The sequence below is a fragment of the Rattus norvegicus genome, chromosome 11 (genome assembly GCF_036323735.1).
Source record: "Rattus norvegicus strain BN/NHsdMcwi chromosome 11, GRCr8, whole genome shotgun sequence".
NCBI lineage: Eukaryota > Metazoa > Chordata > Mammalia > Rodentia > Muridae > Rattus > Rattus norvegicus.
The window spans coordinates 78406357-78430715 of NC_086029.1; the positions used below are offsets into that span (position 1 = coordinate 78406357).

At 46.4% G+C, this 24359-nt stretch overlaps 1 protein-coding gene across 1 annotated transcript in view; it reads left to right on the forward strand.

Annotated features, from left to right (window-relative positions):
• Positions 1-1777: 1777 nt before the first annotated feature.
• The window catches only part of Parp14 (poly (ADP-ribose) polymerase family, member 14), a 32068-nt gene continuing 9486 nt past the window's right edge, over positions 1778-24359 (forward strand). The window contains exons 1-12 of the mRNA NM_001191659.1: positions 1778-1964; positions 7303-7433; positions 8250-8283; positions 9729-9962; positions 12535-12771; positions 14691-16909; positions 18682-18921; positions 19420-19641; positions 22063-22138; positions 22702-22851; positions 23275-23337; positions 23656-23820. Coding sequence (NP_001178588.1) covers positions 1778-1964; positions 7303-7433; positions 8250-8283; positions 9729-9962; positions 12535-12771; positions 14691-16909; positions 18682-18921; positions 19420-19641; positions 22063-22138; positions 22702-22851; positions 23275-23337; positions 23656-23820 — 3958 coding nt within the window. The remainder of the gene's footprint in view (positions 1965-7302; positions 7434-8249; positions 8284-9728; positions 9963-12534; positions 12772-14690; positions 16910-18681; positions 18922-19419; positions 19642-22062; positions 22139-22701; positions 22852-23274; positions 23338-23655; positions 23821-24359) is intronic.

A 24359-nucleotide genomic window follows, 5' to 3' on the forward strand; every position in this document is an offset into this window, starting at 1 on the left:
GGGACTTATCTATAAAAAACGTTAAAAACAAAAACGCCTAGATCTTTACTGCCACTTCCTTTGATCTGAAGGGGAAGGGGGGTGAACCTAAACCTCAGTATACAACCTTTGTTCACAATGCCCAGCGGCTGGCACCTGGGACGTCCTGGCTGATATCACCAGTATCTTTCACATCTCTTCTTTGTACCAATATCTGCCCATACCTAGCTCTTTTCTATTTTCAAAAATGTTTAACTCCAAGAAACGAAAGTAACAACTTTCGGAACCCAAACCCCCATCCCTCAACTGCCTTCTGACTTCCGGGTCTTCCTATTCAGTCAACCTTCTGGAATGATCTGGGTTTTTTGTTCTTTTTTTTTTATTTTATTTATTTTATTTATATGGGTACACTGTAGCTGTCCTCAGACACACCAGAGGAGGGCATCAGATCCCATTACAGATGGTTGTGAGCTACCATGTGGTTGCTGGGTATTGAACTCAGGACCTTTGGAAGAGCAGCCAGTGCTCTTAACTGCTGAACCACCTCTCCAGCCCCAAGATCTGGGTATTTTGTTGCCTCTGCTTCCTTCCTTTTTTCACACCTCGGTCCTCTTCAGATTCCCCTACTCCCAGCACCTCCCTGTTCTCCATCAGATGGTGCTATCAAGGTCCCCCAGAGGGCCACCATACCCTAGCCCTAAGCAGCAAAGCCTCCCTTAAATGTGTGTCCCAAATATTCACTCATCACTCCCTGAGGATACACAGATTCTCAGACTCTTCTCATCCTTGTCACAGTCGGCCCATCTCACTCCTGTATTTAGCTTCTTGCCTGGGCCACTCCTGGATGAATTTTTGATATCCTTCGGCCAATCTTGCCTCCAGTGGAAGCTTAGAAGTTATCAAGTTCTTCGGGGGGTGGGCGCCCCAAGAGCCCTCCATCTGCAACGGGACCAGGGCTCTCTCTGTAGCACCCAGGTCAGTTTGGTTTCTTTCACTCACGTCGAACTCAGCCACCATGCAGCAGCCTAAGTGATTTTGTGCCAGCCCCACCAACCAAGTCATTTCTCAATAGCCCACAGGTTCTCTGGTGTCATGTCCCTTGCTTGTAAGTGCTTCTTGACCTTCCCATAATCAGGCTAGGAGCCCTTGCTCTTTTGCTCCAACAACACCTTTCTCCCTAGAGCTGTCTACTGTCTCCTGTGTCCCCATACCCATGTCCCTCCGTTGAATACTCAGAAAGCATGGACACCTAGCACCCGGTCCTCAAAACTGAGAGTTTGCAAACACAAAGTGTGCACAGATGAGAAAACAGAATTCAGAAGCAGGAAAGGCAGAACAAATTCCCGTGAGTGGTCCCCAAGCGAGCAGGCCTGCTCACTCGGATAATTTTGCAGGCGCTTTCCTTTTCTTATACAATGCGGGTTTCAGGTACCCCGAAACTCTCCTAGTGATGGAGCCAAGCTCTGCTGTGGCCCTGGTGGAGTGCGGGCGGGGCCCAGCTTGGGAGCCGCTATGGAGGTGGCCTGGAGGCTAGAGCCCGGGGATGGAGGATGGCAGACGTCAGCTCTTTGAGATTGACTCGCTTCTGTTGGGGACAAGAGAACAAAGTGGGGGGACTGGGTGTGCCCCGGGCCCGAGTGTGTGCGGATTGTTGCACTATTCCAATCCCGAGACAGCGAGGTGAAGATAGAAACTAAGGGCGGGGAGGGGTTTCCAGGAAATGAAAGTGAAAGAAGTAAGTTAAAACTCTGGGCAGTTTTGGTTGATCCAGAAGTCGCTGCTTCCTAGTTCAGTCAGGATGGCAGCGTCGGGTCCCTTCCCGCTGCTGGTCGAGGGCTCTTGGGGTCCCGACCCCCCGAAGAACTTGATCAACAAGTTGCAAATGTACTTCCAGAGCCGGAAGAAATCTGGAGGAGGGGAGTGCGAGGTCGTCCCGGAGCCCGGGAACCCAGCACGCTTCCTGGTGCTCTTCTCCCCGGAGGATGGTGAGGGGCGCGAAGGTCGGGGAGGGTCGCCCCGCGCGGGTTTCGGGGCCACGGGCGGCAGGCCCAGTTCTCGGCTGCAGGAGCCGGAGATCGTGGAGGCAGAATCTGGATGACAGCACAACCCAGAGCGGCGTTCCCTTGCTTTTCCAGTCGCTCCCTGGAGCCATCTATCTTCCCGTGTTGTTCGTTGTTTTAACTTTCCTGTTTTTATTATTCAGGTGGGGCAGGAAAAGAATTAAGAAACGCGAGGAGTCCTGGGTCAGCTAGCACCGCAGGGTTTTTTGGGAAATGAGCTTGAGAAGGGGATGCCCTGGAGCTCTTGTGCCACAGTTGGAGGGCGGGGGAGGGGAGGGAGGAGGGGGAGCCTTGTACCTGCCTCGTTCTTCAGCCGCAAGATGACCTGAGGTAGCTGTTAGCTTTGAACCCAGGCTGGGTGTGTTCCCTCATCTCCGGAAGGCCTCTGAACAGTTAAGCCGTTGAATGTTCCACCACCTCTGTCCACCTTCCTCGATAGCTTCCTCAGGCGATCGAGTGGAAGTCCCAGACCTATGGCTTCCGGAAAGCCACCATTTGTTAACATCTGAGATTTTGCAGACCAGGGTCATCCTCAGAGTGCAGAGAGTTCCTCCTTCTTGTCCTTGCATTTGGAGGAAACATTTGGGCCAGAGGAGAGGCTGAGGAGACCAGGCAAGGTAACAACAGCCCAGCAGAGACCCAAGAAGGAAAAAAAATGAAATCAAGAGAGAGGGTTTCAGTAAGCCTGGGTAGGAGGACACAAGAGGCCTGCGTGGCTGCGACCCCTTCCGGAAAACATTGGTTTGATTTCACTAGAGAGCGCTCAATGGGCAGCTGGTAGAAGAATTTCCTTCTCACTTTTCCTAGACCCATGGTTCTCAACCTTCCTAGTGCTGCGGTTCCTTTAACACAGTTCTGCAGGTTGTGGTGACCCCAACCACAAAATTATTTTTGCTACTTCATAACTGTAACCTTGCTTATTATTGTGAACCATGATAGAATCCCCATGAAAGGATCATTAGAGCTGAAGGGGTCGCGACCCACAGGTTGAGAACCACCGCAGAGGGTGGGGGGGGTTCCCAGTTTGAGTCCAGTTCTCAGTATCCCAGAAGACATGACCTGTATGGAGAGCGTTTTTCACTAGAGTGCCACTATCCTCAAATGTTGGTCACATGTTAGGGGTGCAGATTACTGGCATCCTGGTCCCAGGAGAGGTTGGGGTAACTAGATATGTCCAGCTCCACCCTAAATACTGTAGTAACAGTGAGTATTGGCTGAATAGGATCATGTAACACCAGCCCTCCGAAGTGACCTGGACATGCTAAACATTAAAAAAAAAAAGCCTCCATTGTTTATTGAGAACCTCAAACCAACAAAACAGAGAGACTATATCTAAGATATTGGTAGTATACTGAAATACACAGCACGGAAAAATTATTGTTGTGATAATACAATTCCAGTTTTAGTGTTTACAGCAGGCCCCTGGGCTGGCCATGTGACTCAGCCCTGAAAGGCTGGGCTCACAATGAAATTCACCAAAAGCAGATAGAGATCTGCTCAACGTCCACCCTACAGGGCTCCTAGCACGAAGCCCCCCCACTTCTTCCAGACTGCTCCAGGTCATCCCTCTAGTTTTACTCCCAACACAGATGACTCAAAATCTATTAAAATTTAACCTTGTGGAGGGGCAGTCTTCAGGGAGACTAGAATCTAGTCACTTTCGGTTTCCTGTTTGAGGCACCGCTTCCTCAGTGGCAAGTCATCTGGAATTTCCCTGCAACAAACTTAAGAGCAGCAGCGTGTTTTTCCTGTAAAGAGCACCACTCTCAGGCCCAGAAGAAGCCCAAGCAGGCCTAACCATTCACGTATATCTACAATAGCTGGACAGGACTACTGAGCCTCCCAGCATCCCCTCCCCAGTAGAAATTAGCTTGTGGAGGTAGGAATCGGAAGATCTGACCTTTGTAGGCTGATTGGATTTGTGTACAATACAGTATGCATCCGCTTACTGTGTTTTTCCCTTAGGACTTTGAGCCTGCCAGTCAGTGGCTTTGAATGAGCTACCCTCTCAAACTGTAACTCAAAACACTGTAAACCCCACTTCAGATGGGCACGCTTTATCATGCTTTCCAGTCCCAATTTGGCTCCTGTTTATTGTGCAAGGGCCTAGGTATCCTTGAAGTAAGGAAACGTATCTTCTTAAAAATAAACAAACAAACAAATAAATAAACGAATATTTTGCCGGGTGGTAGTAACTTACACCTTTAATCCCTGCTCTCGGGAGGTAGAAGCAGACAGATCTCTGAGTTCAAGCCCAGCCTGGTCTGTGGAGAGAGTTCCAGGAAAGTCAGGAATGCACAGAGAAACACTGCCTCAAACAAACACACAAACGAACAACAAAAAAGATTTATTTTTATTGTATGTGTATGGGCGTTTGCCTGCTTATAGCTACCACATGCATGCAATCCTTGCAGAGGCCAGAAGAGGGCGTCAGCTCCCCTGGAACTGGGGCTACAGACTGTGTAGGTCGGTTATGTGGATGGATTCTGGTAACCAAATCTGAATCGTCTAGAAGAGCAGGTAGTAAAATATTAACCACGAAGCCATCTCTCCAACCCTAGAACTCACCATTTTCTTAAGTAAAACTGAACATAGATGACCTGAGGTGGGTGAAAGGGGGAGGTTAGACACCAGAATTTTGCCTTCTCCCAGATACACGTTGGCGGGAACCATATACTGTTGATGCCGCCAGTGCTTTCTGAGGTGCTCATACACCCTGCACACAATCTACAAAGAGGTGAACATGTCTGGATGCCTTGGATGGACTTTACCAAAGTCCAGGGTAGAAGAAAAGGAGAGAAATACATAGGCACATGACATTAGGTCACGGGCTTCCATTTAGGTCTCCTCAGTCCTCTCGACAGCCCAGTACTCTCTGGAAACTCCTGTCTACTCACAGTTAGAGCCAGATAGATGTTCCTTCATGGATGGATTATAGCCCCTGTATCTGGGGGGATCATCTAAGTGAGGTCCCCTTTGGCCTGCCCTCTTCATGGCTGAGGCGGGAGAACACTCATGCCTCCCTTTATGACAGGCTTAGAGCTCACTAGAGCTGAATAGGACCCCCACGTTTGGTTGCAGCTGTGAACAGCGGCTCTGTGTAACTCTCTCCTAGATCCGTTTGTACCATCTTCTATGCTGGCCACACCCCCTTTTCCTTCCCAGTTCTCCCTGGTCTGAACTACACTGATTTTGATTTTCCACTTCTCTCTCTCTCTCTCTCTCTCTCTCTCTCTCTTTGGTTCTTTTTTTTTTTTTTTTTTTTTTTCGGAGCTGGGGACCGAACCCAGGGCCTTGCGCTCGCTAGGTAAGCGCTCTACCACTGAGCCAAATCCCCAACCCTCCACTTCTCTCTCTTGCCGCCCCCTTCCCATGTTTCAGTCTATGTTTTCGTAGCTCTTCCTGTGATTGGCAGCATTTCCCGAGAATTCGTTATGTGGGGAAACCTCTGCTCCAGAGGTGTTTATTTCTCTATAGCTACCCAGGTAGTTTATGACAGAGTTGGAAATCAAATGGCAAGGATTCAGCTGTCCTGTGCTCTAATTCCGTTTTTGCAAATATCCTCTATTCTGTTTTTTCTTTTCTTTTTTTTTTTTTTTTTTTGGAGCTGGGGACCGAACCCAGGGCCTTGCACTTGCTAGGCAAGCGCTCTACCACTGAGCTAAATCCCCAACCCTCTCTATTCTGTTTTTTTTCTGCCCCTTTTAGTACCAGATATGGTTCTTCATCATTGTAAGTGAAGGTGTTGGTTAAAATGGCTGGACTCCTGGTCATTCTGATAATGGCCGGCTGGGTCACCTTCCTAAAACATGGCTTCCATAGACCCAATCGTCCCTGTGATTTTAGATATTTCTATCTTCAGTGCCTACTGAGTACAGTACAGGTTCTCTGCTACTAAACTCTATACATCTTCAAGGTAATACCCTTTGCACATGGACTCAAGACAACCCCTATTAACCTCACGAGTCGCTAAGAAGACTGAGGCTTCCTAAGTAAGATTTGTTTAGCAGGACTTAGAGTATTCACCAGAGTTCTGTTACTGTGACAATGTATCCGAGATAATCAGCTTGACTAGAGGAAGGGTTTATCTGGGCTCAACAATTCTGGAGTTTTCAGTCTACAGTCAGTTGGCCTGCTGGTTTTGGGACAGTGGCACAAGGCAGTACACCCTGTCGAGAACTCTTGGCTATGAAGTGATAAAGGCAGAAAGGACAGGGGGTCGCAGGATCATCTTCTCCCCTTCCTCCCAGAGAATCGGCTCCCATGACCTAACGTCCTTTCCTTAGGCCCCACCCCTTAAAGCTTCTGAAACTGTTAGCACTATGAGATAGGCAAATGACTTGTAGTTTCCAGGCCCCCAGGGATGCTCCATAACTAATCTAAAGCAGTGAGTTCTAGAAAGTAAGCAGGGCATGACAGTATGACCCGAGCACTTGGGAGCAAGGGCTAGACTAGCCAAGGCTACACAGTAAGTAAGACCTTGTCTCACAACACCACCCAAGTAAGTTTAGGGGCAGGGAATGTTTTACTAAGGAAGAGAGCTTACTGGGTACGTGTGAGGCCAGAGTTTGAATCTCCACCACCCTTGTAACAGCTAAGCATGGCTACGAGTGCCCAGTGGAATCTTGGCAGATCCCAAGAGCTCCCTGGCCAGTAAGCCAAGCCGAAAGGGTAAAACTTGAGGTTCAGTTGAGAGACCCGGTTGGTTTCCAGGCCAGAAGACAGAGAGCAACGGAGATACTCAGTGTCCTGCTGTGGGCTTCACACGAGCAGGGGTGCACATCCATCCACATGCACCACACGCACCACACACACCACGTGCACACAACGTGATAACACACACAACATACTCAGTTTAAAGCTGAGAGTCAAATCCGTCTGTTAAGTTTTCCTTCTATAGAGTTTGCTTCTCAGAGATGCTGCCTGAGCTGCTGACTAAGAATGATGACGACTGGGGTTGGGGATTTAGCTCAGTGGTAGAGCGCTTGCCTAGCAAGCACAAGGCCCTGGGTTCGGTCCCCAGCTCCGAAAAATAGAAAAGAAAAAAAAGAATGGTGACGACTGGGGTTGGGGATTTGGCTCAGTGGTAGAGCGCTTGCCTAGCAAGCACAAGGCCCTGGGTTCGGTCCCCAGCTCCGAAAAATAGAAAAGAAATAAGAAAAAAAAAAAGAATGGTGACGACTATAGAAATCACGTAAATAATTATCTAAGGGAAGATCAATTGCAGTTTGGCTTAAAACTTTTTTCCTTCTTAATATCTCAGTTCGGCAGAATGTTCTGGAGAAAGAGAATCATGAGTTAGTGTGGCAAGGAAAAGGAACATTCAAAATGACCGTCCAGTTGCCCGCAGACCCAGGGCAAGCCTCAGTCTCTAAGAAGGCAATTCCAGAAGAGGTAAGGAAACCTAGGAGGGACTCGAAAGGGCACAGGGTGTTATTCTGAGGTATGTGGGGATCTTGGTGATGAAAATACAATAACTATGTGTGGGTGAGGTGGCTCATGACTTAAATCCCAGCTCTAGGGAGGTAGAGGTAGGCAGAGTTCAAGATTAGCCTGGTCTACAAAGCAAGTCCAGGCCAGCCATAGTGACACTGTCGATGAAATAAAGAAAGAGGAAAGAAAGAAAGAGAAAGATGGTAAACCAAAGCCTAAGTCACACTAGGGTAAAAACAGAAGCTTGGAACTGTGCTGGGAGGGAAGGCTACAAATGATGACGAAACAGTTACTTTTGACACTTTTGGAAGAGTCTAGATTTGGAGAGGTGCAGTAGTAATGAATTTGGGGTGTTGAAGTTTGCATTTTGGCTTCCTTATAAGCAGAAGCCTGCGGTCCTGAGAGGCCGGCAGGTCACTGTGTATTCTGTGTTCCCTCAAGTGTGAAGGAGATTGTCAGGGACCTCTGTGAAGCACATGCACTGTGCTCACACAGTAATCATGAAATAAGTACTCTGTGTTGGGAAAGCATGGGCCGAGCCTTCTTACCTTTGGCACGGGCTGGGGACTCTTGTGTGTGTCTACTTTTGTCACTGATCGCTGTGGCCAGCAAGAAGACAGCTGTGACGTGTAGCCTTGGATGTACTCAACAGTTCATAACCCAAGTGTGTCTCTATCACTTCAGCTTAACTTATGCCTCCAGTCTGGCCCAAGGGATGCCTTATTTATACAAAGAAATGATTTGTGTATTGATGCTTTCTTACTGTTTGGGTTTTAGGAGTCCAAGACAAAAGAAGATGCTGTGAAACCAGGTAAAGTCTCAGCGAGGGCGGGCAGTTTTGTGTTTATTAAACGCGTTGCTTAGGAGATTTTTCCCTCGAGTCACACCACGCAGGATCTGCTCAGCTTGGAGCTGCGTTGAGTTGCATCACTCAGGTCTCAGCTAAATGTGTATGAAGCGCTCCCTGAGGGAGCCGCTTCAGCTCTTAGAGCTCCCAGCAGAGAGCTCCTTCTGGTGCTGGGAGATGTCTGCAGATGAGGAGGCAGGAAGGAGACCTAGGAGGTGGTGATGGACGCTTGTGCCTGGGTGGCAAAGAACAGCAAGGACAGGATGTGTAGTGGATTTTGTGTGGCTCTCTGGGTACCCGGCGCTCTGTGAGGAGCACTGGGTGTGTCCTCAGTGGACCCCAGCTCCCCAGCTCTTTCTTCCTCACTGGCTGCAGGGAACAGCCAGTACTGGGGCTAGGCTGGGGACTCCTGCTTCACTAGTGGGTAGGCAGGGTCCACGTCCTGCCCCAGACTTTAGTGAAGACTAACATCTGTGTGAAGGGTAACAAAGGAAGAACCATGCCAGGTAGGATAAACAAGAGCAACAGAGATGCAGATGCTCAAACCTTGGGAAAAGGAATTCTTCCTTTCCCTCCATCACTCTCTGCCTTCTGGCCTGGAGCCTGGGTCTCTCACTGAACCTGAAGTTTGCCCTTTTGGCTAGGTGTGCTGGCCAGGGAGGGAGCTCTTGGTTTCTGTCCATCTCCGCCCTCTAGACTGGGCACACAGAGCCATGCTCAGCTGTTACAAGGGTGCTGGCCTGCTTAGGCAACGAGCTATCTCAGCCAGTGAGTCATTTCTCATTAATAATGTTAGAGCGTTAATCTTTAAACCGTTATTTTGTTTAGCATGAGTGTGTGCACATCATCAGACACCCTTGCTTGCCTGGAGTGAGCCAAAGAGTGAGTGCGCTAATTCAGGGAGCCTCAGCTGTGTGCCACATGCCAGCGACACGTGAGGAAAGCTATGCCTTGTTTTTAGAAGCTCCACCCTGTAATTAGAGTTTAGTACTTGTGAGCACGTGAGGGATGATATCTCAGAAAGACAAAACCGAAAAAAGTAATGAAAGTCAAATTAATTCCAACAACAGAAAACAATGCTATGTTTTAGTTTTTGTATTTATTTTTTGAGACGGGAGTTTCTCTATGTAGCCATGGCTGTCCCGGAACTTACTCTGTAGACCAGGCTGGCATCGAACTCACAGAGATCCACCTGCCTCTGCCTCCCCAGTGCTGGGGTTAAAAGTGTGGGCCACCACACCTGGTGCTGCATTTGTTTTTAATTCACCAAAGCAAAAGCTTCATTATGTAAGATTTCCTTTTCTCTGAGTTTTCCAAGAGGTGAGGAAAATTAGGGATGAGGGCGTGTCTTAGCCTAATTTACTTTGATGATACCTTTCACCTTTCACTGTCACTTCCAAATTTTTCAGGTGATTTGGACACAACACCTTCTCCCAGCAGCAGATCAGAAGAAATGGAAGATGTCCCAAAAGAATGTGAAAATATTTCCTCCATGGTGGCATTTGAACAACTGCCCGAGAAAGTATCGGAGATGGTGCTGACCTTCCTGGTGGAGAATATAAGTGGCCTCCCTAGTGATGATTTTAAGGTGGAATTGATCCGAGATTTCGCTGTTGCTGTGGTTACCTTTCAGAAGCCTATAGGTGAGCTCCAGGGGCCACTGCGTTCCCAGGCTTCTGTGTACCACTCCCCAGCATCTGAGATGTCTCTGATGGTTTGGTTCTTTGCTCTAGGGAGTAAAAGAGGTCTCTAAGTCAATACAGATGCTCCCCCACCCCAAATTTTTGAAAGAGAAACAAAGTAATTTTGAGATCAGATTCGGGTATATGCAATAGACTGCCCGTTATTATATGGCTGCCTAAGTCGGGCTTGGGGTTGGGGGCGGGGCAGAAAGTCTAAATGAATGAGCTTGAACTTTTACATCCCTGGGAGGAGTAAAGACTGACTTGTTACCATGCTGCACTCACTGGGAGGCACTAATGCCACCAAACTTACCCTTAGTCAGGCACCTGCTAATCTCTGCACGTGTTGATGTATTCATTCCTTTCAATAACCCGCAACAGGGGCTCAGTGGTACCAAGAGAGAGCCCGAGGAACTGGATTGAGCCCAGGCAGCTCACCTCAGCTCACCTCCGCTCCCCTTTCTCCTGCCACTTTATTGTGCTTCTCCCTGGTAGAACCCTTTCATGGTCATACATGCAGGGATGAGAGAGCCCGGAAAATGAATGCCCTGGCCAGCAAGAGGGCAGAACAGGCAAAGGCACTTCCTGCCAAGCCTGACAGCTAGAGTTTGATCCCTGGGACTCATACAAAATGAGGTCATTGTCTCAAGCAAGTGCCATCTCTACCTAGAACGGGGCAAATTCCAAACCCAAGCCCTGATGTCCCATGGCCATGGCAGTGATGTGTCAGTCAAGTTCACAGGAGGTGTGGTCAGAATTCTAGCCTTGTCACTTAACTAGTTGTATGAAGCTCACCAAGGTATGTTCTCCGTCCCTTATCCACTCATGTATAAAAAGGGCATGGCCATTATATAAATCCCTGTGAGGGTTGAATGAGGTGATACTTAAAATAGTAAGGATTCGATAAAGGGCACTGTTATTATTTCAAAATTATTATTTCTTATAAAGGGAAGTTTAAAGATTTGTTTATTTTATGTGTATGCTTTGCTAGTGTGCATGCAGTGCCAGGAGAGGTCAGTAGAGGGCATTGTGTTCCCTGGAACTGGATCCCACTTCTGGTGGATGCTGGGATCTGAATCACTTCACAATCCTCTGCAAAGGTTTGTGCTCTGGGTGCTGTTAACTTCTGAACCTTCTCTCCAGACCCATAAAGGGAACTGTAGACTTCAATGACGTAGCTTCTGTTCACTGAGCAACAGTCTTGAACACATACTGTGTTAGCTCTCTGCTACTGTAGCAGATAAACTGAGCCGATCGGCCTACAAAAAGCAAGGTTTATTCTAGCTCACAGTTTTGCGTGGCCTCAGTCCTCAATCAGTAGACACGTTGACAGCTTGTGGAAGACTGTTTATCTCAATGGCTAGGAGAGACAGAGGGAAGCCAGGGTCCCTCGGTGAAGGGAGCATTTCTCACAGGCCTCGCTTGTGAGGTGAGCCACTGCTTCTCAATAGCATCCTGTGGAGGGCTGATCCTGCTAACACACGAGCCTCTGTGGCAGTTTAGATCCAAACTGGAGCTATTGCTCTGGGCCATGTGCTAACTTAGGACCCGGGGCCCAACAGCGTTCCCTCTCTGGAGGAACTCAGCTTGGGGACAGGAAGGAGGCATGTACGTAAATGAATAATGACGATGAAAGAGAAGTTGCCTCTCAGATGTGGCAGAACCTGTGGGGATCGGGAGACAAGGATGTAGCATCATCGCTGGGCTGAGTATGGGCTCCAGCAGTGTTGCCTGACCCTGAACTACACCAAGCTCGTTTCATGCTGCCTCTGTTCCCTCCCTTTATCCACTTGGCAACTGTCCTTTAGAGGGCGACCCTCCTTCCAACTAAAACCACATAGAGATATACTCCCAGTCTGAGTCCCAGCTTTATCTGTTCCTTGTTGGATGTCCAGAAAGCCATTCATTTGTGTTCAGTCAAACACTGGGAAATGATATACAAGCAAGGACTTCTTCATTGATTCCCAGATTCCAGCACAGTAATTGGCACATCGTAGGACCACCGTCCACCGTGTTAATTAAGAGAACTAGTTGGGCTGAGTCCTGAAGGGTAAATAGGACCAAATGAGGAAGCGGAGTAGCATGATTGGATTTGACCCTCAGCATCACAATGAAACAAAGATGTCTCCCACATTGGAGAAGGGTGGTGCAGACACAGGCAATTGAATATACAAGGACAGAAGAGGAAGATTTTAAAAACATGACTAGGTTTTTTGTTTTGTTTTATTTTGTTTTTGATTTGTGGCAACATAAAGACAAAATTGGAAAGAGTTGCCTGGACATGAGTTTGATTCCGGTAGCCTGGCTGTGGGTGTGGGTGCTGTGAGAAAATGGGGAGAAGGGTGGGGTGGTAACAGGGAGAGGGGCTGGGTTGCAAGAAAGCACCCAGGAGGGTTGGCTGTGTGTAAAGGCCAGCTCAGTGGCAGAAGGTAGAGCAATGGGTAGTTCTCTCCTCTCCGTTGTAGCCAAACCTTCAATACTGTACAGAGATGTCATCGGGATTTTCTCATTTCATACTTTTTCTTTTTTGTAGATACCAAAAAATTTATTATTGATTGTATCAGCCACCGCTCAAATCAACAACTCCAACTTGTCCCGAGACTTCTGGAAACGACCAATGTAGTGAGGGTGGAGAACCTGCCTCCTGGGGTGGATGATTACCAGCTGCAACTCTTCTTTGAAAACCCTTTCAACGGGGGTGGTAGGGTCGCCCGAGTTGAGTGTTTCCCCGAAGAGAGTTCGGCGCTGGTTGAGTTTTGTGACAGCAAAGGTTTGTGTCTCAGCCGACCCCCCTGGTACAACCCATATGGGCACAACTCATATGATTGGCCATTACAGCAGTTACTTAAACCCTCGTGTGTTTGACCACTAATCTGTCAGAAATGGCGTCAGTCTCTCATTCGCCTGGATTTGGTGCAGAATGAGGCAGGGATGAAGGTTCTCACAGAGCAACACAAGCTGATGGGAGACAAAGTGGGGTGAATCCATGACTGGAAGAGTGGCCATTCCCAGAACGTATGATAGGCTATATTCATGAAGAGATAGATGTGTGTTTAGTTCCCCATATTGATTCTCAAATTGATTTCAGCAAGGTTAGGTAAAGATGCATACATGTGGTTCTACAAAGCATTTGTAGTTCTCCCTTCTATCACTGTGTGGAGGTAGGACTTACGGGGACATTTTCTCATAACCTCAGGAGGGAGACTGAAAGTCATATTGACGATGAGGTCCTCAGTGGTCTCCAGTCGCATGGACGTGTGCGTTCGAATTCTGATTGGTGTTCACTGGCTTATGACCTTTAACCCTCTGACCTTTGTTTTTCCCGTCTGTCGAGATAGCGAGTTAGGAGTTACTTCAGAGGAGTGCAGTGAGAATTAAATAATCCCTGTAGTGCTTGGCCAGGGGTGGTGCTGAGTCCATGTTAAAGGTTACTTGGGCTGTCCCGGGGTCCTACCTCTCTGGAGCCACTGTGGGAGGTTGGGCCTACATCTCTGGGCCTCTGAAGGTCACATTCTTTCTCCCTGGCCTGATACCTGCCCTAGGACTAAGTCATACACAAGGGCATTATTTTTTTTTAGCATCTTTCTACCATAGGTGCTGTTTAAATCCAAGTTGTTGCTAGATTGACTCTCATTTCCAGGCTACTTACACTTGCTTACTACCAACAACTATAAAAATGTGAGATGTGAGGAGAGTCCTATGGGGGAGAGAGAGGGAGGGAAGGAGAGAAGGAGAGAGAGAGAGAGAGAGAGAGAGAGAGAGAGAGAGAGAGAGAGAGAGAGAATAAATGAGAGTGTTACCAGGGCCAGGATGAGGTAGCCATCCTGGTACATGTGGTGGCTGGGAGATTATGGTGGGGAAGGCCTTACTATGTTGTGACCTCTGGGGCTGGGCTCTCCAGAGACTGTGAGGATAATTTTGATTTGGTTCTAGGGTAAGAACATGGGTCTGGGTTGGCCTGTGCTGGCATTTAACTCAGATACCCCATTCTATGGAAGCCCGATGTTTCCCAGACTCGGCTTCCTCAGCTGCTGCTAAGGCAGAGATAGACTCTCTACCTGAGAAGGCCATTGACAGGATTAAAGGCATTAAACCCACGTACAAGGCCTGGGGAAGCAATGAAGAGTGCGGGCACAGTTATGGTCCTGTGAAGATATTAGCACATTTAAGCTGAGTATGAAAGTTAAATTCTGGGGTTGCGGATTTGGCTCAGTGGTAGAGCGCTTGCCTAGCAAGCGCAAGGCCCTGGGTTCGGTCCCCAGCTCCGGAAAAAAAAAAAAAAAAAGAAAAAAGAAAAAAGAAGAAAGTTAAATTCTGGGACTACACAGGAAGGGACAGACGCCACAGTCCTCCACTCTGAGGATTAAAATGTTCTTCGTGTTGGCACACACATCAACCGAGTGCTTGTTTGTATCTGTTTTGTTATCGTGTCACATATATCGGTGACATCAGGAAAACAATAGAATGGAACACGATTTAATTATAGAGTATATAAAGTAATTATTGCATTAAATAAAGTCCACCTTGCGAAGTCAGTTCGTATCGGTTTACGTCTGAGCTTGTGGGAGAATGCTACCTTTAAGTTCTGCAAACACCCGAGACTTTTGTCCTCTAGAAAAGTTTGTGTTCTTTTGAAAGATTATTGCTATTTATTTTCTGTCTGTCTGTCTGTCTGTTTTGTTTTCAAAGTGTTAGACACCATTATGGCCAAGAAACACAGTTTCAACAAGATGCCGCTGTCTGTCTTCCCATATTACCCCTCCCTGGGCACAGCCTTGTATGGTGAGGAGAAGCCTCTGGTCAAGCTTCCAGCATCTTTCCAGGAGTCCCTGGATCTTCCTTTGTGGAAGTTCTTTCAGAAAAATGATCATCTGATGGAGGAGATAAATGATGAAATGAGGCACTGTCACTGCGAGCTGACGTGGTCTGAAATCAACGGTAAACTGACCGTCAGACCGGCCGCCACCTTAGTCAGTCACAGACCGAGCATCAAGACCTGGCAGAGGGATGCGTCCGCAGCACTCTCTGGCATCAGGTCTAAATATGATGTGATGGTGTTTGAAGTGTGCTCGCCAGTATGGGACATCATAAAGCATGAGTTAGGAGATGACAGGGTTTTGATTGAGTTTGAGAAGGAGAGTCTGAATGTAGCAGGAAAATCAGAAGATGTCCAAGGCATTAGCCAGCAAATCAGGGAACTAATAGAGCGCACCACTGAAAAGCTCAGAAGGGAAGAGCAGAGTCTGGAGGAGAAAGTGGCCATTTCCTCGGGAAAGCATTTTCTTCTGTACCACAGTGGCTTCCTGAAGGATCTAAGCAAAGAGTACCCGGAGATGGAGATCTCTTACGATGCCACGGCTCAGTACCTGTGCATTAAAGGCCTCCGTGCAGATGTGTACAAAGTAAAGTGTGAAATCCAAGAAAAGGTGTTTTCCATGGCTCAGAAAAATGTCCCGGTTTCTTCCGAAGTCTTCAGATTTCTGCAGCAAGTAGACGGTCAGAGACTCTCCAATGCTCTGTTCAAGGCTCAGAACATTCTTGCCACATACGAGCTGAAAGATAACGCTCTTTTCTTAATTGGAAGTTCTCCCAAAGATCTGGCAGAAGCTGAGGCCAAAATGCTCAGTGCTTTAAGTCATAAGCACATTGAAGTTGAGGACAAGGAAGTTCTGAGAAGTAATGTGTGGAAGAAGAAAATTCACCCTCTGCAAAAGAGACACGGCTCCTACGCAGCCATTATGGTCAAGAATGAGTTGACGTCGGGAGTCCCGGCTGAGGTCGTCATCGCCGGCTGTGTGAAAGAAGTCAATGAAATTCATAGGCAGCTTTTCGAGTTTTTGGAAAACCACATGAAAGTTGAAAGAGTGGTCAAAATCGATCCACCCTTGATTATTGACTATTTAAAGACAGACAAGAGGCTACTGTCAAAGACAAAGAAGGCAAATGTGAGTGTGAGTTTCAAGACTAAAGATGATCCAAACAGCATTTTGTTACTTGGCTCCAAGAGCAAAGTTCTAGAGTGCCTGGATACAGTCAAGGAAATCCGGGATTCAGTCTGCGTCAGAAAATTCCAGACTGACAAAGCCGGTGCCAGGCACTTCTTCCAGGATAAAGAATTCTATTACAAAATGGAGATCAGACGTCTGTATGGATGCATCGTTGAACTGAAGGAGGGTGAAGAGGGGGAGGAAGACAGCCTTAAGGAGCAGAAGTGCTACTTACAGAGGGACATAGGCCCTGGGGTTACACTGATTGTCCACGAGGGAGACCTGAGTCTGTTTCCTGTTGATGTGGTAGTGAACGCAGCCAATGAGAGCCTTAAGCACATCGATGGCCTCGCGGGCACTCTCTCAAAGGCTGCGGGCCCCAGCCTCCAAGCAGAATGTGACCTGATCGTGAAAAAGGGAGGCATGGTCCCACCCGGCAATGCTGTTATCTCAAAAGCAGGCAAGCTCCCTTGTCGTTATGTCATCCATGCCGTAGGGCCTCGATGGAAGGGAGATAAGGTCCTGGAGTGTGTGAACCTCCTGAAGAAAGCTGTGAAACAAAGTCTCACTTTAGCTGAAGAGTACAAGTGCCAGTCCATAGCCATACCAGCGATCAGCTCTGGGATCTTTGATTTTCCCTTAGACCTGTGCGTGGCATCCATTGCTTCAGCCATCAAGGACAACGTCCAACAGAAGCAGAACACGCACTCCGTGAAAAAGATTTATCTGGTGGACGTATCTGCAAAGGTTGCCAAGGCCTTTGCTGAAGCTGTCAAGACTACATATAGAGATATCCTTTCTCCAGCCAGTGTTAAAGCATTAGTACCACCTGGGAAAATGCCCCAGAAGCAAGGCAAGCTGCTGGTGTCACCAGAAGGCTTGAACATCCGCCTGATTGAAGAAGGTGTGCAGAATGCTGAGGTAAGTGTCCACCAATGTGCTGTGCTGTCACATGGTCTGTATCTGCTTTCTTGAGGGTCAAATGAGAACGTGGTGGAGGGAAAGAACATGCTGTCCTACCGGACCTTCAAACACCTTTCTATGGTAAACATAAAGGTCAAATGACGTCCTTTCTGCTTCTCAGACAGCTCTGAGCATTTTGTTGTTACTGTTCTACTTTTAAAGAAGAAGGTTTGGCTGTTGCTCAGCTGATAGAATGCTGGCCTAGGAGGCACAAAGTCCTAGGTTCAGTCCCCCAGCTCTACATAAACAAACGAGGTGTGGTGGCCCATGTCTGTAATAGCAGCAGCAGTTAGGGAGGTGGAGGCAGGAGGATCAGAAATTCAAATTCAAGGTCATCTTTGACTGTGTAGTAGTGAATTTGAAGCCAGACCTTGTTTGAAAAAAAAAAAAAAAAAGGAAAACGATTACAGCACCAGAAATAAAGAAAAGTCTCAAAATGTAGAGAAAAGCTGTTAAAGATTTACTTCTGTTCCCTTTTACATACACCTGTGTGCATGTGTGTGTGTGACTCTGTGAGTGACTGTCACGTGTGTGGATATCCAGAAGTTAGTCAGATCCTTTGGAGCTGGAGGTACAGGTGATTGTGAGCTGTCTGGGGTGGGTGTTAGGAACTGGATTTAGGTCCTCTGGAAAAACACAAGTGTTTTCAACTGCTGGGCCATCTTTCTAGCCCCTACTGTGACATACTTAGTCAATCCTTGAAAGCTATGTCTACAGACCAAGATCAAAGTCCTAAATCAGCACCAGTGGGTATGGCTTTCCCCCACTCCCTTCAAACGAAACAGTTGGGGATATACTGGCTATGGTAATAGATGAAATGGACCAGATGTTGTAAGCCTGTTTTGTTTTGAATTGCTATACAAGAGAAAGTATTTCTAACCATCCCTCAGGAAAAAGTCTCTGGTGCTGTATCATCAACAATGACACAGTTGAAACTCTTAACCTGGAAATAGTGCAATAGCATATCCCCATAGGCTATGTTAAAAAAAAAAGCTAAAAATCACTCAACAGTCATGTAATTAACCATCCTTCTTATTTAAAAAAATCTTATTTTTTTTAAAGATTTATTCATTTATTATATATAAGTACACTGTAGCTGTCTTCAGACACACCAGAAGAGGGCATCAGATCTCATTACAGATGGTTGTGAGCCACCATGTGGTTGCTGGGAATTGAACTCAGGACCTCTGGAAGAGCAGTCGGGGCTCTTAACCACTAAGCCATCTCTCCAGCCCCATTTATTTATTATTTACTTATTTCTGAGACAAGGTTTTTCTGTGTAGCCCTGGCAGTCCTGGAACTCTCTCTGTAGACCAGGCTGGCCCCAAACTCACAGAGATCTGCCTGCCTCTGCCTTCCCAGAGCTGGGATTAAAGCCATGCAGTGCCACACTTGGCTACCCTACAGATTCGTCTACTCTTGAAGTTCCATATGATGCAGGGTGCATTTGTGATCTTCCCTGACCAGGTTCTCTCACTGAGAGGAATGCTTTCTGGGGCCATCCGTGTCGGAGTAATTTCATTCCTGTCAGTGGCTGCACAGTGTCCTATGAGATAAATGTACGTTAGCCTTTCCCACCCATTAGCCAATGGGCATTTGGATTGTTTCCACCCTGACTTTTAAGAGTCTTGTTTCTCTGAGCGGTGATTTGAAGAGGCTCAAATGACATTATGGTTGATGAATTGCCTTTATGAAGAAGTTGAAAAGAATCTCTGGTTTTTGTCTTTAAGGCCCATGCCATTGTGAACTCTGTTTCCTCGGATCTTATACTCAACAAAGGACCCCTTTCTCAGGCTTTCTTGGAAAGTGCTGGGCCAGAACTCCAGGAGGAATTGACCAAGGCAGGACAAGGGGTCTCTGTCAGTGTGGGTACAGTTCTTCAAACCAGCGGCTGTAATCTGAACAGCCGCTCCATCTTCCACGTGGTGACCCCACCATGGAAAAGCAACAACAGCGAGTGGTCACTAAAGGTAGGACTCCGCATTTTCTGGGGATGGGGTAGCTCTCCGAACCCCTCCTTTAGCATACCGGTTACCCCCCATCTGCTTCTTTTCTGTAACAACATCATGAGTTGGGCAGGCCCTGTATCCTAGCCATTTCCTTTTGGTTGTAGATGACTTCTTGTAGGTCATAGTTAATAACGTATGTTGGCTCTTGTGCTCAGTAATTATTGAGGGTTGGGGAAGGGCCAGGCTGAGTGTTCCATTTTGGTAAGAAAAGTAAGGTGAGGGTTTGAAGCTGGGAGGTAATTCTGGATAGGGGCAGCTTCCGTGCCCCCTTCACTCTTGTGTGGATGAAACTCTCTGTCCTGAGTTTCCCTCTTCAGACTGCTGCTAACTTTCATTGAACACATAAAGGAGTGGACACTGCTCCCTATGAAAGCTTCCCAGAGCTTTCTGTTTTTGGGGGTTGGGGGTGTCTCCCATTTGTAAACAAGCCATTTAAGGAGGCGCTTTGCGCTTTTTCAGATCATGAAAAACATCATCCGTGACTGTCTGAGGACCACCGAGGACCTGTCTCTACAATCCATTGCATTTCCAGCAATAGGAACGGGAAATCTGGGGTTTCCTAAACCCGAATTTGCTAAATTGATAATTTCAGAAGTACTCAAATTCAGTAGCAGGAACCAACTGAAGACTTTACAAGAGGTTCAGTTTCTGCTGCACCCCAAGGACCATGAAAACATTCAGGTACAGACTGGGGCCTGCTTCCGATCACTTTGGCCGTGGCAGTTTTGAGAGTTGCATTCTTCTAACTCTTCTTGGTCTAGTAGGGTGTTTATCTCCTCTATTTTTCATCACAGGAATGTGTAGGTGTAGCACTGGCTGGTTATATAGAATGACAAATTTCAAGGAAAAATTAGAGACAAAAAGAAACACTTCTTACTCAGGAAAGTTTCAAAGATGCACAGAGGTACACAAACCGATCTAATGTGTCTGCTATTCAGCCTCAACTGCTATTGCTCTACGGAGAGGTGTTTGACCCCTTTCCGCCACATACGATTCTATCCCTGAATGACTCACCACTTAATTTTGAACATAACATTATCACTAAAGCATCTCGAGGTAGCAGTCGTTCACGTGGATTTGATCAGTTCCAGAGTTGATGTGTGCGTTTATAACCGTCTCATGAACGTCTGTCTTTATGTCCAAGTCAGATAAGGAAGGCTCACGCATGGTGATACTCATTACGACCTTTTCAAGCTGTAGGGTTGCCTCTCACATGGCCCTAGAAATGTTAATATGTAATAGAAAGGCCCAATTGTGCTGTTATCAATCTGAAAACTCTGGGACAGGATGCAAATGAACCCAGCTCCCCTTTCTGGAAATGTATTTACTAGCGAGTGAAGGACGTATCTAGAACACAACAGCATGTCCCCATGGGAGTGGGATGCTTGGAGCAGAAATAACCAGGACCATCATCAGTCATAGTGTGGCGGCCCATGTGTTGCAGAACATCCAGCTGTGGTAACTTCTGTTCCCCATCTTTCAAACCTTGTAGAGTATCTGACAGTGTTTGAAGAGTTCCGTAATAGTATGTTAAAGGTAGCAGTGTGCAGATGCCTGTGGATTGAGCTCTTGGAATTTTAGGTCACATTTTATTATCTGAACCTAGATACTTACAAATTGACAAGAAGCAAATGAATGGAGCCTATGTTCTAACCAGGCAGCCAAACCTTCTGAGTCCTTCAGCTTGGACTGCACAGATACAGTGGGGGGGGGGGTTGCTTGTTTGTTCCGGCTTTGTTTTTGAGACAGAATCTTGCTATGTAGCCTAGACTGTTCACACTCATGGCAATCCTCCTGCATCTACCTGCCCGGCTGGTAAGAGTTTCCGATGACTTCCCCATGGCATACACTGCTGTAAGGTGATGTAGGCATTGAACACTGTGCAGAACATGCTTTTCCCTCTAGAAATCATAATTACTTTGGAGGCTTAGACTTATATATACAAAGCCATAGTGCGTGGGTAGCACAGAGTCCTGGAACACAGGCTTGAGTTATCCGGTCTTTATTTGGGAAAGTTAGTCGTCCTCTCCCTCTCCCTTTCCTTCCCCCTCCATCCTTCTCCCACTCCACCCCCCCCGTCTGTTTTTCCTTTTTTTTTTTTTTCTTTTTTCTTTTTTTCCGGAGCTGGGGACCGAACCCAGGGCCTTGCGCTCTCTGTTTTTCAAGACAGGGTTTCGCTATGCAGCCCTGGCTGTCCTGGAACTCACTCTGTAGACCAGTCTGGCCTCAAACTCACAGAGATCTGTCCATCTCTGCCTCCTGATGTTGGATCAAAGGCGTGCACACCCCATGCACACCCCACCAGCTGGTCTCATTTTCTTTACCATATAGAAAGCCCTGCAAGTCTATGGAAAGGGTTGGTCTCTACTGATACCTTTCATACACTTGGATGCTGCTATTCTCCTTCCAAACATGATAAACTCTCAAGGTCTAAAGACATTTAAGCTTAGATTATACTTACAAAAAGAGCTATTTGTAAGCGGAGACTGGGACAGACTGCAAAGCTGGAGCCTGAGGTCTAACCGTGGCTTCTCAGTGTGCTCTGTAGGAGCTGCTTGGTGAAGAGGTGGATGTATTTTTGATGCAGACATGTTGAATAGCCCAAAATGTAGAAATTGTATAGTCGGCCTTATCCCAGTCTCTGCTACAAGTGTGATTTTCTTAGATGAGATTATAAAAATATGCAATTTAATATTCTCTTCATATAAAAGTATAAAACAAGCATTCCTACATCCTTTTAAATATTCTTTGAGGATATAACTTTCAGTGGCTACTGTGTCAGCACACGGCCATGTGAAATGTGCTGAAAGGCCTCCCCACTGGATTTTAACTGCCCTGTTTTCATTGTGAACAGCACTCTAGTTAATACCCTTGTATCTGCATCTTGGTTCACATGTCTATTTTTATAGGACACATTTGTAGAAAAGGAATCGAATGTTTATTTTTGTAACTTTAAAAACACAGAAGTAAATTCAAAGACATTGTTTGAGAGTTATTATTTTCCAATTATGCATGTGTGCATATAGAATCAAAAGCCCCAATGAAGCAAACACACTCACCAAGTAGGGAGTCTAATGGCCAAAACTGTGTTTATATTTCCAGGCATTTTTAGATGAATTTGACAAAAGGAGTAATGGAGATCCTAGTAGCAAGAATCCCAAGGCTGAAGACACACAAGGTTCAGTAACGCTTTTAAGTTAACCAGTGATTTCTTGTTACTGAGTAGCTGTTCGGTGACAGGTAAAGGATAGTGGTGATAATTTTTCTGATAATTCAGATTATGGAACATGTTAAATTATATTCCATACATGTTGAGTATAAAAGACACTGGCCTGTTCACAGAGCTTGGAACAAAAGTGGCGGCAGGTTAAACTATATAATCTGTACAGTGGGGTATTTAAATTACCAGTGAGATGACCACCTCCAATGGATAATGGGACATGTATTTTCCAAGAGACACAGTAATGGACAGTACAAAGCAGTAATTCTCTGTCAAATGGTTTGCTGTTTTTGAGGTTATCTTGTTTTGGGTTTACTGAAACTGTTTCGAAGTGAAGTTTTGCTATGTTGTCCAGGAGGGCCTAACACTCTTACTAAGCTCAAAAGATTCTTCTGTCCAGGCTCAGGGACAGGGCCGTAGTAAAAGACATCAAGTACAGAGATAGGGTGGCCTATGACCCAAATTGCTCTTGCTTCTGCTGAGTCTGCTTTTTTTTTTTTTTTTTTTTTCTTTCTGGGCAGGTATCTATGGGAGTCTTTCCAGCCCTACTTTAGGAGTGCATGAGATGAATATTGGCCCGATCCTCTTCCAAGTGGCCACCGGGGACATCATCAAAGAAGTGGCAGATGTGATTGTCAATTCCACATCATGCACGTTTAATCTCAAATCAGGTATTCACTGAGGTGGATTCAGTGTCATGTTGTAAATCAGTGTGTAGATCCTATAAAGAAGTGTTTCTATAGCTAAATGGTTTTGTTGGCCTGGGGTTGCTCATGTTAATTAATAGCTTTAAGGCTATTTCAATGAGCTTCTTTTCTTTTCTTTTTTTTTTTCTTTTCTTTTTTTTTTTTTTTCATGACAGGCTTTTCTGGAACTTGCTCTGAAGACTAGGCTGGCCTTGAACTCACTGAGATCACCTTGCCTCTGCCTCGAGTGTTGGAATTAAAAGCCAGCATTCATTCTTACAAATGGCAACATTTTTGAAACTTTCTTCCTTATAAGTAATGCTAGGTGTGGGACTCTCTGTGATGGGATATGTTGTGATACAAAGGTTCTCTTTCTGGTCAAGTTACCATCTTGGTTTTCTCATGTAGGGGTCTCCAAAGCAATTTTGGAAGGTGCAGGACAAAATGTGGAGCAAGAGTGTTCTCGCTTGGGTAAGGATCAATACTACTTCTTGGTGCCAGACTGTAAATGGGAAGATTGAATATGAGTAGCTGTGAGGAAAGCCAGGAAGGTCTTGGGGCTGGGAAGACAATGTATTACTCTTAAGACCATATATTGTATTAAAGGATGAAATATGAGAGTTAAAAGCATAAAGTCATCTCACAGTTAAGAGAAGTTAAGCCACAGAATTCTACTGCATATAGCACCTCAGGAGCTTTTCATTCATAAAGTTTCCTCTCCAGATCAGACAGCTTGCTTTTTAAGAGTAGGTTTGACATCTGATTCTGAATCCGTTTTATGTTTCACAGCTCAACAGGGTAAAGAGTACATAGTCACTGGAGGTGGATTATTGAAATGTAAGAGTATTATTCATGTTGATGGTGGGAATGATGTCAAGAGATCAGTTTCCTGTATTTTGGAAGAATGTGAACAACGCAGTTTCTCATCCATTTGTCTACCAGCTATTGGCACAGGTTTGTAGCCACAGGCTCTCAAGGCTCAGCCTCTGCGTGTCTACTTCCCATGGGCTTGGTCCTCACTGAGTCAGCGACACCTTACTGAGAGTGTCATCAGTTCTCCATCACCACCCACCCCCCTCTGGAAGGCAGCAGCTAGGGAGAAGTGTTGGCAGTTGGGGGATATCGGAAGGGCCAGTGACAGTAGTGGTGATTTATAGGCTCAATACTAATGATGGATCAAAACTTAAATATCTGGGGCTGGGAAGAATGCCCAGCAAGAAATTCTGAACTCTTTTAACTCTTAACTGAAAATACATATAGACAGACAGATATACATTTGGTAATATCTAACAATTAACAGCCTCACTGCCAGGTGAGGGGGGAGGGAGGCTTGGTGCAATTAACTTTTTGTGAACCAGGAAAAGAAAACCATGCTTGTAGAAAGAAAAACTTTCACCAAGCAAATAGGCATGTGTGTGCGCGCATGCTCAGGCATTCACACACACACACAGTCACACTCATAAATACATTCATGTTGGGCCCAGCTGCTGTCT